The sequence below is a fragment of the Siphateles boraxobius genome, unplaced genomic scaffold (genome assembly GCF_051911475.1).
Source record: "Siphateles boraxobius isolate OS27281-9 unplaced genomic scaffold, OSU_SipBor_1 6, whole genome shotgun sequence".
Lineage (NCBI taxonomy): Eukaryota > Metazoa > Chordata > Actinopteri > Cypriniformes > Leuciscidae > Siphateles > Siphateles boraxobius.
In genome coordinates this window covers 22,281,091-22,296,529 of record NW_027509186.1, presented here as the reverse complement: position 1 = coordinate 22,296,529, position 15,439 = coordinate 22,281,091, and the positions used below count along the sequence as shown (strand labels likewise).

At 37.9% G+C, this 15,439-nt stretch overlaps 2 protein-coding genes across 2 annotated transcripts; both read left to right on the top strand.

Annotated features, from left to right (window-relative positions):
• The first annotated feature begins 365 nt into the window (after positions 1-365).
• On the top strand, positions 366-6,055 carry capns1b (calpain, small subunit 1 b). The gene is made up of 11 exons (XM_077208220.1): positions 366-571; positions 1,021-1,074; positions 1,167-1,197; positions 1,386-1,478; positions 2,833-2,890; positions 4,327-4,391; positions 4,500-4,568; positions 4,977-5,055; positions 5,209-5,325; positions 5,430-5,488; positions 5,593-6,055. Exons 2-11 carry the CDS (start codon positions 1,028-1,030, stop codon positions 5,617-5,619), a joined length of 645 nt encoding a protein of 214 aa, XP_077064335.1. The 5' UTR covers positions 366-571; positions 1,021-1,027; the 3' UTR covers positions 5,620-6,055.
• Positions 6,056-6,274: 219 nt separating this feature from the next.
• LOC143716078 (synaptosomal-associated protein 25) lies at positions 6,275-14,639 on the top strand. Its single transcript, XM_077208221.1, has 8 exons — positions 6,275-6,398; positions 8,130-8,308; positions 9,005-9,046; positions 9,718-9,766; positions 10,677-10,788; positions 11,335-11,472; positions 13,941-14,085; positions 14,189-14,639. The coding sequence occupies exons 2-8, from the start codon at positions 8,237-8,239 to the stop codon at positions 14,252-14,254; spliced, it is 624 nt and encodes a 207-aa protein (XP_077064336.1). The 5' UTR covers positions 6,275-6,398; positions 8,130-8,236; the 3' UTR covers positions 14,255-14,639.
• The last annotated feature ends 800 nt before the right edge of the window (positions 14,640-15,439 follow it).

Sequence of the window (15,439 nt, the reverse complement as noted above, 5' to 3'; positions counted from 1 at the left end):
CCTGAAAATGCTCTCTAAAGTAAAAAAAAGAAGAAGCTTGAAAACACTTGATTTCTGTGGGTTTTTTGTTGTTATTTATTAATTAATTTTTAATCAATTAATTAATTAATTAATTTGGTTTGTATTGCTTGCTTTTTGTTGTCATTTCAAACTGCAATTTATTTTAGTGCTATTAAAAAATTAGAGTCATTGGCTAGTTGGTAACATTTGTAAGAAATGAATACAGAATATTGTTAGAAATGTATTCTTTCATTGAAAATCTTTGAACAAAAGTCACAAACATCAAGTCTGTAGTACAGGATTTGTACACTAGGGAGCGTTTATTTGAGAATACAGAATTCTGGCCTACAATTTGACGTCATTACGCATCACCTCTGCAGTTGTTCTGAAACCAGGCTGGTTTTAGGACCTTGAGTTTGTCAAATCAGTAGACTGGGTGTGGAGAACTGCTCTATATTCATCAAGAACTGATCGCCTTTTGTAAACAGCTGCTTTTACCTGTTTACCTGAGGTGCGCGTCTTTCTTCTTCTCTGTACCTTTTCGCTGAACCCATTCAGCGTCTTTGTTCTGGTAAGTTCTTATTTAATAGAAGTTAAAATGGTTAGCAGTACTAATTTCGGATGTGCGTCAGGATTAAAGCACAGCGGCCTGCTAAACAGTAACTTTAAAGTTGATTTCTACAGTAGTTGAAACCAAGACGGCAGTATATAGCTTATAATGCGTTAACTTACCAATTCGTGTGTTCATATAACTTACATTCCCTTAGGTCTATAGAGTAATGAAATGTTTTTTATTCAGTGATTTAACGTTACCTTTTCAAAATAAATATACGTTACCACAGGTAAGTACCATAGGCTTAACGTTATATAAAAAAAAATATTTTTTACTGCTACTGTAGATAACGATAAATGAGTTTTATAGTCAGCTGATATTGGTCTGTATCTATCTATTGCAGTATATTTGGTATATTTATTTTTGTCTAATGACATCTTTATATTTTCTTTTCCTGTCTTGTTCAGTCTCAAGATGTTTTTGGCCCAAAGATTACTTAAAGGGATCGTAGATGCTGTCAGGTAAACCTGTACTCTTACTACATTACTGCTTGCTCAAATAATACATTTTCAACAAATTCATGGTATCGTTTTGCTTTTTCGATGCACCACAGCAACGTCGACCAGTTTGTTCCTTCGGACCCTGTAAGTTTGCATATTTATTTATTTGTTTATAATTTTTCATAGTGATGTTTATGGTTGAGGTTGTGCAATGTCATTAAGCACTTTGGCGAATCCTGGAAGTCAAATATGGTGGTCCATTAATTTCTTATCTTGGCGCATGAAAAAGTTGAATGCACTTCTCACAGTACTTAACTTGTCTGCTCTTCCAGCCTCCTCCCAGAAGACCGCTTGCATACGCAAACCAGAATGAAACTGATGAGGAGAGGCAGTTTCGCAAAGTATTTCAACAACTTGCAGGGGAAGTGAGTAGACCTGTCCTGACCTCATACTTTTTATCTGTTCTTTCCAATGTTTTTAATTTCCATTTTATTGGAGTGTTCGAATGTTTATTCTGTGGTACAGCTTCTAATAAGATCAGCACAGTCAGCTTCATTCACTCAGTGGAAAATGTATCATTCCCCATGACCTGCATCCTAATGTATCCTCCTATGCTTCTCAAATGATCTTTACACCTGCATATAAAGATCCATAAAAGTCTGACTACAGTTTTACAAATCAGACGCATTAGAACACATTAATCAGATGTTCCGTTTCAACCCAGAAAATTCCACATCAAGGCATTGTCCACATTCCATCCCTTTGCTCCACCCAGCATGACTTTCCCTCTGTTTTCAGTTAGGTTTGTTTCCGTATAGGCTTGTGAATCTCATTCAGAGTTACTTAACTTCAAAATGGGTGACAACATGGGTGTGGTTATACTATACTATACTTAACTAGACAGGGGGCAAGAAGTATGGCTGGCTGTTCCTCTTTTTCACATTCCTGCCATTGTGACCCAATTGGTTTGGTTTGTGTTGAATCATAGAGGGGTGTGGAAGCCTGCTTTACTGGAGTACTGGATGTATTAGAAAGTTAAAAAACTTTAAAGTTAAAGGGATTCTTTCTTTTTACGCTAGTTGGATAATTGCTATCAAAACATAATGGCCCGGTTTCACAGACAGCGCTTGGATAAAACCAGGCCTTCGTTCAATTAGGGCATTTAAGTAGCTTTTATAAATGTGCACTGCCTTAGAAAAAACATTACTGGTGTGCATCTTGAGACAAAACAATGACACTGACATGTTTTAGGATGTCTCAGTTCAAGTTGTTTTTAGTTAAAACTCAAACATGCATTTCAGTCTGGGACTAGCTTAAACTTCTCTGTGAAACTGGGGGAATATTAGAGAAAATCACTGAAGTTACTTTTTCCTATAACAATAGAGTGCAACAGTGGCTGCCCCCTTATTCAGCAGCCCTGGTTCCGGAAGTATTTCTTCCATTCATTTTTCCCATAGGGATTTAAAAAAAAAAAGTCTTTCTTAAAGACTAATAAGCCTTGAACCAAGACAATCAGCTATAAGGTGAATCACAACATTATCAACTTTAATTTGAAGCAAAAGAGTTTTTGAAAGTCAGACAAAAAGACAAAGGTACAAGACTGTGTACTTAATGGCTTTACTAAGGAAAATAACTACATTCCCATTGAAATATTGCAAACAGCATAATCACATTAACTATGACAAGACAGCCAGAAACTGGAAGTGTGTGTGTGTGTGTGTATGTTTATATATATATATATATGTTCTGACATGTTTTATTCATTTCCTCTCATCATAGGACATGGAGGTGAGCCCTACAGAACTGATGAACATCCTTAACAAGATTATTTCCAAACGTAAGATTCTTCAACATATACATATGACACATACAGTGCCGCTGCTAGCCATTTTGGTGCCCTAAGCATAATTCCTTTATGATGCCCCCCCATTTTTGCCAGTTTAACTTTTTATTACCAAACATTTAACTCAATACCAATAACACAATAGCCTACTGTCAAACTTCGTCAGGCCCCGCACAATCCAACGGACCACTGAGCTTGGGAAGTTGAGTGTGTTTGAGGGGAGAGGCGTCGGCGGCACCATTCCGCTCAGAGCCGGTCCGAGCCTTTTGGGGGCCCTAAGCAGAATTTGATTTGGGGGCCCCCTCCCTCTACGCGGAGTCACCTGAGCTTGACGATTATTGACAGAAATGTCACGCAATAATGATACATTATAAATGAATACAGTGAGGTTATGTCTTAATACAAAATAAATACTTAATAAAAAATAGATGCCTACTTAAATAAAAAAGTTTTAACTTTTACTTTACTCTTTTGCTAACTCTTTGAAACTTCTTAAAACAAACTGTCTCAAACATATAAAATAAATTATTTGCTAAAATAATGACAAAACTGAGAAATCAGAAACATAATAAGAGCAAGGGTTCAACAATGACAATTATTGTTGAAAACTGTAAAAATATGATTATTTCTCAACTGTCTCAATACAGTGTAACTGTCCTCAAAATCTTTTTTATTATTATTATTATTGTAACAGACTTTGTTGGATTGTACATGACAGAATCCAACAAAGTCTGTTACTATAATACCGGTAATGATGTACTGGCGCTCGTTGTATGTGTGTATGCAATCTATTTTTCCCCTCGGGGCTTGCCGTAGATAGGAATGGGTCGTGCGCACTTGGTACTGGAGTGTTGCGGGTTTTTGGAGTTAGTGATCTGATGTGTGGTATAATAAAGCGGAGGAGTTCAAACTGCTATGTTTATTATTTATTCAAACTGCTAACCTTACACTTAGACTGTTAAGTTCCCCTGCGGTTATTTTCTCCAACTTAAACCGATACCGTGACTATGGGCAGTTCCGCACGAATTGTCTATGCACTCGCGAGGTGTCTAGATTATTCGCATGACTTAAACGCTGGCAGACACAGCAGCAGTTGTTGGCAGGTATATTGATCATGAAATCAGAATTTTCTTGTCTTGAATTATTCATTCATTCATTCATTTATGTCACTTGTTTGAGTCATCTAAAATAATAATAATAATAATATTTAAACTCGATTGGGGGCCCCCTGGTGGCCAGGGGCCCCCAAGCAGCCGCTTAGTTATGCCTCGGGTCGGCCCTGATTCCGCTTATATACATCCCTAAAAAGTGCCTAATAATATTTCTATACTGAAATAATATCGGCATTATAATTAATCCGGCGGCACTGGACACAGATGAGGCATTATGTAAAAGATGCCAATAAGATGATCCCTTATTTTCAATTCTAGATGGCAATCTGAAAACGGATGGTTTCTCTATTGAGTCCTGCAGAAGCATGGTTGCAGTAATGGACGTATCCTTCATTACAGTCAATCATTAACAGAATGTTAACAGAAGTATTACATTTTGTGAATAAGTGTTTAAATGGTACATCAATTTTGCCTTAACTATCTGCTCTCAGTCTGACAGTACTGGAAAACTGGGATTTGAGGAATTCAAGTATCTTTGGAATAATATCAAGAGGTGGCAGGTACAAAAACTATTAATTTTACACTTTTTGTATGTGACCTCATAGGGTCACACTACATATTAGGTGTCGTCTTTAACTATGTAGTTGCATAGATCGATAGGTACAATGTACTTATTGTGTTAAAGTACACACTAAGTGGATTGTATCAAATTATTGATATAAATGCTAGTACATAGTAGTTAAAGACATTTCATATAAAGTGGGAGCCTTTATTTGATCTTATACAAACTTTATTTTCAGGCAACTATTTAGTGTCAGCTAACTATTATGAAGATCATGATTTTTCTTTCTAATTGCGCATAACAACAAGTTTGCCACTTAGGATATTTATTAGCTTTCTTGTACATCCAACAGATTTCCCTTTCCTGTCATATATGTTTCAGAGCAAACTATTTTTGTTAAATCCAGGGCATTTACAAGACTTTCGATGCCGATCAATCTGGTATGATTGGGTCCTGTGAGCTACCTGGAGCTTTCAATGCAGCAGGTGAGCAGTGTTGTCAGTGCTGACATTTTTACAGTTTAGGTTGCAGTTTTGAAAGGCATGCTGAAGTCTTTTATATTGTGGAAAAATACTAGTATATCTAGTATAAAAAAAATGTTTTGTTGGGTTTAATTTGTAAATCGTTTCATCCTTTAGGGTTCCCGCTCAATGACCAGCTTTTCCAATTGATCGTTCGGCGATATAGTGATGAACAGGGCAACATGGATTTTGATAATTTCATTGGGTGTCTTGTGCGCCTGGATGCCATGTGTCGTACGTTGTCAGAAAATCTTGCAGTCTGTCTTTATTCTTTCATCACAGGCTCAGTCTTTTTTAGATTTTAGACTTTTGCCTTGCTAATATTTTCTTATTTTCAGGTGCCTTCAAGACACTTGATAAAGACAACAATGGCACCATTAAAGTCGACATTCAAGAGGTAATGTACATGAACCATGTAGACCACAAGAAACCTTTTATGACTTGTACCATGAGTCTGCTAAATTAGCTTCTATATAACTCTCTTTTGTTTCTTGTTCACAGTGGTTGCAGCTGACTATGTACTCCTGAATGAAGACGTATATACTGCACAATGATTATATTAATTTGTCAGTTCTTTTGTGGCCCGTCTTTGTGTTTTATTAACTGACATAATTATTAGTTTAATTGTTAGCATGACAGCATGATCATACTGTGCCTCTACACTAGATGGCAGCTTTGTTGTGACGCTAGATAGTGTTTGCATTGTGGTCTCTAAAGATCAAGTTTATGCCAGTTTATTACATGCCAATTGTGTCTTTTAAATGAATTCCATGACTGGCTTTATAGTTTTACAAAGTGCATTCAACCAAAGATTAAAAACCATGTTCATATGTTTTAGATTATAGCTTTTAACAACATTCCAGAGCCATACTATTTAATCACTGAGGATGTGAGTCAGCTGTCATTTTTGCAGAGTTATTAAGCTGAAGTACAAATAAACTTTATTTGTTCTGAAAACACAAAAGCAAAGCAGATCTCCACTCATTACGTGTGCAAACACTGGTTGCTCTGAGCAACGCAATCTAACCGCATCAATGGGCAGAAATAGAAAATGACTGACAGTTACAAAAGCCAATTAAACAGCCCAGAACCTGATATGAATAGAACAACAGCCAATCGTCTTCATAATGGGGGCGTGGCCTCAGTTACCTGGGATGAAGACAACTGCTGTTCGCGCTGAGCAGATGATGCTGAAATCAGATCAATGAGCAAACAGGTGTTGAGCGCGAGTATAGGTGAACAAAACGGCCTTTATCTCTGCGTCATCCTCAGGGGAAATACAAGTTAAGCGTGTATCTGCTGTCACGGTGAGTTGCATTATTTTTTTAAACATCTAGTTGAAAACTAAACTTTTAGATAATTTTGGTAATCTAATTTAGCATAGAAAACGGCATCTGTTGATGTTAGGTTTTAATGTTGCATTGTTTTGATATTTTTTAATCACTCCTATCGTTTATTCTGAAAATATTATAAAAAAATTTTTTTTACATTTTTCCCATGTAATATACATGAAGGCAAAACATTAATACGTAATCATTACAGATTTTATTTGGTTCAAGATTAATCCCTAGATATTCCATATATATATATAAGGAATTTGCTTCCAGTACACAGAGACAACAACAGTAAACAGATGATATATAATAGAAATATAACATCTGTGTATTGTTGTCTCATGTGTACTCATGCAAATTCATCATAACAACATGTATATTAGCTCAATATTATTATTCAATGTTATGACTACTCATTAGGCCAAAAGATGGTTTTACTATTTTGCTCTTGTTGCTGGAGTTTATAACAATTTCAAGCAATTTTTTTTTGGGGGGGGGGGGGGGGGGTCTTTGATTTATTGTCCTTTGCATTTGGACAGAGGTCTCTTGCTAATGAACAGATGAAATCCCCTCATTAAATCCATGCCCACATGCGGATTAAAACCCACGGCCAAACCAGTCCAGTAAATTATATTTGATAATTTTTAGGTTTTATGTTTATTGATAAATCAATATTAGTTTTGCCTTCTTGCTATAATGCAAATTGTACCAAATAACAGTAAATTGTTTGTAGACAAATTATGATTGATAATGAAAAACATGAAAATAAAAAAAATTTAAGTTGCAATAATCACATTTTTTTAATAAAATTAAAGTTGCAATAAATTCCACTCAGTTTATGCTAATGCATCTAACTTGAATCTAATCTAACAATCTTCATTTACAGTTTGTGAGCATTTACTATTTCAGTGGTTTTCTGATACCATAAAGTTAGTTTCTTTCTATTACAACCAGGCTTCTCTTCCTATTTCATAGATGCACATGCTATGATCTATTAGTCCACATCAAAGGTTTCTTACAAGCAATTCATCTGCATGCTCATATTGTAACATTCAGAATTATTTGTGTTGATTGATGTACAGGGTGATTTTATAAATGATTTTCCACAATTAATATGAGACTATAATTAATATGATATACTAATTAAAACTACCCACAGAGGTAGAATATCAGTTTCCTCTGAGGAAATATGTGTTATATGCTGTGTATGGAAGAAGCTGTTTAAAATGGAAACATTTGTGATGGGTTTTCATTAAATATTTTAAGATCTGTATCATGAGATTACATGGAAAGTGTTTCTTTCGATGTGGGACACCTTGACCTTTCCTTCATATATTTCCATATTTGGTTCATTTTCATGTGTCAAATTATTGCACGTATATAGAGACAATGAAGACGTCTCAAAGTAACTTATGCTGCAAATAAGCCTCGTTGCATTGTAAGCCTCGTTGCAAATGCCTATACCGCTGATTTTCTTTAGTCACAAAATAAAGGTGTGAAAGACTTGGTGACAATTTAAACACACCCTCTAAACAGTGTAAGCTCCAGTTGTTTAAAGTTGGTTGAGATATATAATTTAATTTTCCACCCTGCTCGGGATGCGAGCTGATTCTGAGATGCACCTAGCAATTAATAAATGATGGTTTTGGTGTTGCACGAGGGGGTCTGATTTTATGCTGCGCTGTTTCTTCTCCGTTGTACTAGACCAATTATTGCTGTCAATCTGAGGCATGCTGAGTTTATAAAGCCTTTGCTCTAAGAATAACTGCATCCCTCGACCTGTCCTCCCCCTGCTGAGGTACTCAGCTAGGATGGCTGCCGACTCCACCATGACATCTGAAGTGGAGGAGCTGCAGAGGAGGGCCAATCAGGTGACTGATGAGGTAATTCCAACAACAAAGATTAAAGTAGCAAACTTCGACATTGATTTGTATTGATTTGTGTGGATCTTCAGCTGATGGTGAGTGTTTTGCTGTCCTGTTTTTGTGAGGCTTCACAACTGCTTATCAAGAGGGCTACAGTGATGACATCAAACATTTTCCGTGTTGCCTTGTTAGGGTTACTACATTAGGTCTCAATTATTCCCATGGTACATAGCAACCAGGATGATGATGCTAAACATATTTTATATGCACCTGCAGAATGATTATGATTCCCATTGTGACGTAGCGAGGAAAACATAAATTAAGCCATTATTCATCACCAGATTTTCCACTGGGTGTTATATAATGGATAATGTACAGTTCGCCGGTCTTTATGGCAAAATTAACCCAACAGGGTTCGTACCCTGATTAAGAGTGCTTATTACACGCCTATATTATTGTCTTTCCACTAATAAAAATGTCTAATACAATATAAAAAACAATCGGACTAGCAACAAGTCGAACACTGCAACAATATTACAGTGATATTAAAATACTATAAAAGTCCCTCAAGTCATTTTCACTACAATCTGACGGACTATTCAGTCTAATCAGAATTGAGTACTCCATAGAATCACACTTAATAAACTGGCTGAACTGAGTTTTCAATATGTTCTTTTTAGTCAACATTGTATTTTGAATCTTTACCTCCGACAGTCCCTTGAGATCACCAGAAACTTGAAGCTTCTGTTGGAGGGGGTGAGTGATCATTATTAACAACACATGCATAATATGTCTCATAATTTTAATTACCTCGTCCTGTGATCCGCAACAGTTGTTGGTGATGATGATGTCACGGTGATAGTGGACATTTCTTATTAGTTCTTATTTTTTATTTAACTTGATGTAGCCTACTAAGATAAAAAACTCAAACTGAAATAAAAACAGAAATTATTATACTATTATACTAACACAAAGCTGTTTTAAACCAAAGAAATGTAATAATGTGTAATAAATAAGAAATATTTACAATTCTGCAATATTGCTGATACTATCTATCTATCCATCTATCCATCTATCCATCTATCCATCTATCTATCTATCTATCTATCTATCTATCTATCTATCTATCTATCTATCTATCTATCTATCTATCTAGTTGTTTTTTAAATGCTAAATTCATGTTCTCAAAGTTTAGTACCCCATCTTAAAATCTCTCATTCTTTCATAAAACATTAATGTAAAATATAACTTTAAGAAGTCATGTGATATATATATACATGGTGCCTTTGATGAATGATTTTCAGTTTGAGTATATATATATATATATATATAATCAAAAGTGTATAAAGCTGATTTAGTTAAAATGTAAATTAATTATCTATGCCAATGTGCACTCGTCCTGAATTATTTGTGTAATTCTTCAACAGAGTAAAGATGCAGGGATCAAGACGCTTGTAATGCTGGACGAGCAGGGAGGTATAAAGAGTTATCTTCATACACGCCATAATTAAATAGAGATCAAATGTACAGCAGCTAAACAATGAACTAATTACTTGCAAATGCATAATTAGTTGTTCATTAATCCTGTTGCATCTCTATGACAGGTAGCTATTATCTGTATGCTAATGATAATATGTGCAAGCTGTGGGTGTATAGACAATGTGTTCTTCATCTTTTGTTATTTACTCGTCCTTTGCAACATATATATATATATACAGCCATATATGTGCATATAGAAATACGTACCCTGTATTTGTTTGTGTGTGCATGCTCGCATATTTCTACCCCTTTCAATTGCCCTTCCTGCTGCCACCCATGTCCTCCCCTATCTCCCCTGCATGGGCAGAACAACTGGACCGCATAGAAGAGGGCTTGGATCAGATCAACAAGGACATGAAGGAGGCTGAGAAAAATCTCACTGACATGGCCAGGTGTTGTGGTCTGTGCATCTGGCCATGTACAAAGTAGGTCTCCTCCCAAACACCTGAGCCATGGCTGGACTTTGGCAGTCAATGATGTCATCTCTCTGCCCATGCCTCTGTCCCATTGGTTAACCTGTCTTGATTTGACGTTGCTTCATATTTGTCTTTTTTTGGCTGTTTTGTGAGCAGATGTGAATGCAATTCCCCATGCAAACATTCAAAATGAACCTAAAACGTGTGCCACCCGTGCTCAAAAAACAAACGCAGTGTTTCTTTTAGTCACAATCTTAATGTCTTTCATGTCATGTTTAAGTTCATTTTGAGCTAGAGCTGCCGTAGTTGTTTAGTTGCTTGTGGGTGTGTGGCGCTTCTTGCTGAGACATCTGTTGTTGTGTTTTTTTATCTTGTCTCCATATTTAACACCGAAACTCCCATACTCTCTGATCCTACCTTCCGTCATCCAGAGCAACTGGAACGGATTGAAGAAGGGCTGGACCAGATCAACCAGGACATGAGGGAAGCTGAGAAAAACCTTACAGATCTGGGCAAATGCTGCGGTCTGTGCTCCTGTGATAAGTATGTGATGTTTGGAGGGGCTCGGCTTCTAGTATGCTTGCATGAAAACTTTGCATACCTCATTTGTGTCATTTTGTGCCAGTGGTTGCTTGTGTGAACCCAAGAAATCACAGTAAACTGGTTGGATACATACACCGTTGTGTGTGTGTGTATGTGTGTGTGTGTGTGTGTGTGTGTGTGTGTGTGTGTGTGTGTGTGTGTGTGTGTGTGTAGCATATTGCCCTAATAAGTAACGTTGTGAAAGGAATGATACCATTAAAAATTTACCCTCACTGGTCTTTACCATTGAACTCATGAAACTCATGACTTAAACTACAAAACTATACTGACCAACTCCAACCAAATAATATGTACTGTGATTTTTGTGTGGTTCATTCAAAACAGATAGAACACCAACTAACTGTGTCGTCAGAGTCAGCTTTGAATTCTACTCAAAGAATTTAGGCAATTACTGCCTAAATTTGACAGATGATTTCTCAAGGTATAGGTTCTTGACAACAGAAATGACTTTAGGTAACTTTGTGTCTTTCTCATGGTTTATCTCAGATTAAAGGACTTTGAAGCAAGTGGGGCGTATAAGAAGGTGTGGGGTAATAATCAAGATGGGGTGGTGTCTAGCCAGCCCTCCTCTCGAGTGGTGGATGAGAGAGAGAAGATGACCATGAGTGGTGGATATATTAGAAGGTGCCAGGACTTTTGACATTACCATTTCTTTCTCAAATATATAAATAAGCGGTTTGGTGGATATATTTATAATTGATGGATATACTTAAAACTCGAAGCTTTTCCTTTGAATTTTCCATGTACAAACGACACCATTTCCAAAACGATCCACATTCACACGGATCCAAACAACTAAAAACACTGTATTCTTCTGCCAGGCCATTAGATGGCGATGAAACACTATAGACTGAACAAGTAATATGTATGTGCATGATGTCATCGTCTTCAGAGATTCACGTTTTTGTTGTTTACACGGAGACCATTTTCAAAAACTTGCACTTTGAAACCCGTTTTCAAAAGTTTGCGTTTTCAGGAACCCAAAACACACTGTCGTGTAAACGAACGGCCAAAACGCATTAAAAGTTTTACGTTTTTAGTTGAAAACGGTGTCGTGTAAACAGCCCGTTAAAATACAGGAGACAAACAAAGTTAATTAAACACGACCAGCTGAACAGAATGAGTAATCAAATGAGTAACAATGGCAACTAATAACAAACTCAGGCTGGCAAGAAAAGGCAAAGACAGAAAACAAAATCAAACAGAACGTAACTGTGACACTACGCCCCCTCCTGGAAAGGCTAGCCTGCCTTGATGGAAACCCACGGTGGAGTCGAAGGAGGGAGAAGCCATGGCGGGGATCTCCTTGACGAGGCCATGGGGATGACTGATGATGACAGAGCCGATGGTGGTGGAGCCCCCGGCGCAGACAGAAAGTAGATGGACCTAAGCAACCAAGACCCCCTGTGGTGGAACCAGGGAACCGGAGTTCTGAGGTGGAACTGGAGCGATTGTGGGTCGAGGTGTAGTCGGAAGGATGGCGGAGCCAGACGAAGTGCAGCGAATGGCTTGAAGGTGTATGGCGTTGGAAGAGCGACGTCTGACCCAGGCGGAGCCGGTGGTTCGAGGGAGCCTGGTGAAGCCAGAAGGCTGAGGGTCTCTGGTGGAGCCGAGGGAGGGAGGAGCCAAGGCTGGAGGAGTCAGGGTGATGAGCTAAGCAGGAATGACGGGATCAGCAGCCAGAGGCGGAGCCAGGGGATCCACTCGCCCAGGGGTAGCTGGCCCATGGAAGGCCTGAGGTGGATTCACGTCGCCAAGGGGAGGCCGAGGAGTAGTAAAGAGGCTGATGGGAGGCAGCGGAGACTGGTTAGAGGAATCATGTGATTCCATAAGAAGAGGCGGAAGAGGGAGGCCGGGTGGGACCAGTGGAAATTAAGTGTGGCGAGCAGAACGAGGCCGAGGGCCGTGGGAGAACGGCACGAGGCCGGTGGCGTGATTAATGATGAGCGATGCCTGCTTGACGCACCAGTCTCGTATCTCTCACGAAGGAGCGGAAGCATAAAGGAGGAGCGATGACAGTGTAGAGAGAGAGAGGAACAGGCCTGGACTTATGTCGTTTTGTTTATGTTTTATTATATGTGACAGCAGTCGTCCGTGAGGGGCTGCTGTCTTTTACTTTCGTTTTGTATTTGTTTATTATTATTATTATTATTATTTATAGGCCCTCAAGAGTCGGTTATTAGCGGGGGCATGGAATCATCCTCTTCCTAAACCCATTGTCCAGAAATCCATGATTCACCCTCGGTGGCGGGAGTGTGGGTGAGGCTCTAATTCATCCCCTCGAACTCCACTATAACTCCCACGGTGGCACATGATACGGCCGGCTCATACACCTGGTCAGACGTGTACTCTGGCTCAGTCGCTCCTTCTTGGGCTGGCTCTCCATCTTCGGCGGGCTCAGGTGTCTTGTCCATCTTTACTCATTACATTTTGCATGGCACCTTACTTTATTTCTGATGTCAACCTGACTTTCATTTCCAACCAAAATCATCCCCTAACTGACGTTACTACAAAGGACCTTGACAGAAATTTAGTGGAGTAAAAAGTATGATATTTGTCTTTCAAATGTAGTAAAGTTAAAGTAAAAAGTTTCCAGAAAAATAATACTCAAGTAAAGTACAGATACTCAAAAAGTGTACTTAAGTACAGTTCTCAGTACTCGTCCTGCTAGCCACACTTAAATGTACTTTTTTACTGTCCACCGTAAACATGATGCTTATTGTGGTTCTTCTAGACTAAATGAATTATATCTCATGTTTAACCACTATCTACAGCCAGCGGCAAATTCCTGAAGGACTGGCCGAGATAAAATCTGTTCTGTGGGTACATGAGTGTTTAACAGCCGCTGATGGCCTGGAGCTCGCATCTGAGAAAGCGTTTAAACAGATTGTAAAATAGGTGCTGTGTTTACTAGTCACATATTTTGGGTCTAAAAATATCTTAAAACTACATTGCGTAATACAACAACAACTTTAAAATATTGCGGATTTGCTCGTCTGCCATGACAGTCGCCGCAATTGGAGGGATAGTATAGTGATCAACAGTCAGTTGACTGTGTGTCTTTGACTATTTGTGTGCGATCTGTTTGACAGAGTGACAAACGATGTAAGGGAGGATGAAATGGAGGAAAACTTGGCACAGGTTGGCAGTATCCTTGGCAACCTCAGAAGCATGGCACTTGACATGGGCAATGAAATCGACACTCAGAATGTCCAGATTGAACGCATACAGAGCAAGGTCAGTGTTCGGAAAGGGTTCAGACAGAGACGTCTGTTATACAAAGAGCAGCTGAACCTGTTTATATTAACCATTTTTTGTTCTTTGATTCTGTTTTTTGCAGGCCATGGTCAATGAATCCCGCATCAATGAGGCCAATCAGAGGGCCACAAAGCTAATATCAAGATAAAAACAAGGATTTTCCTTTGTTAAACATGTTTACAGTCTTCTGTGGGAAAATGTGCACACAAAATGACACAAATTATTAGGCTATCCATCTTTTAAATTACTATTTATGGAATTTGGATTATTCATATTATTATGTTCCAACAACATAGCTCTATTTTATAGAAAAATGGAATGAATGTTAATATACTGTAGTATTGGGGTTTAAACATGTATTGTATATAAAATGTTTTAGTCGCCTAACTTGGTTTTTAAGCCTCCAAAACACTTGTCATGGATTATAACAGCTCACTATTCAGACTGTCTTAAAGTTGTATTGGTACATGTAATGTCTTTGTTTACTTTGAGTAACTTTTTAAAAAAATAAATCCAAATGTGTGGGGTGCTGTTTTTCCTGATTGACAAACATTTTTTCTGCTAAATATGGGCCACTTGCTATAGGTTCCTCAAATAGCCTACTTATTTTTTTTGTATTCTTATTAAATGAAAAATAATACTAAAAATATGACAAAATGTACACTTTTTCCAATGCTATTATTTGTTTTGTTTCCAACCTTTGATTTTTTTTCATCTTCTGTGATGATAGGGAGACTCCATTCACGAAGATTTGATCATGTATACAATGAAACTGATTACTTTGTCTCTAACATTATCCTAACTAATCTCCTTCTGATCCACGGAAGAAAGGAAGTATTTTTTGGTTCGGAAAACATGAGGTGAATAAATGACCAAATTTTAATTTTGGGTCGAACTTTCCCTTTAAGCAGATATACAAATCTCAACGTAGCCTTTTTCCAGACTCATGCAGGCATATTTGAGGAACTCTCACTACTCCCACACACCGGTTGCTGCAGGCAATTACAATGCCACTCCCTATCTCTGAGAAAGAACCTCAAGATGGTGGCGTGTTATTGCATGGCCACATCATCAGTGAACCGAACTGTTTAAATAATGGTATTTTTTTTAACAAACACTGAAATATTGAATTTCATTTGGTGGCCTTCCAAACGTCTGCTTATATATGCATATGATACTCAATGAGTACATTGATTACGACCTGAGGGCCACAGAAGAAAGACAATAGAGATGCAGCACAATTTAATGTTTCTAATTTAATCACTTCAGATGTATGCCTAAATTAATCCAGTATTTATTACTAGGAAGAATGGCCCTTTATGATTTGCATTTA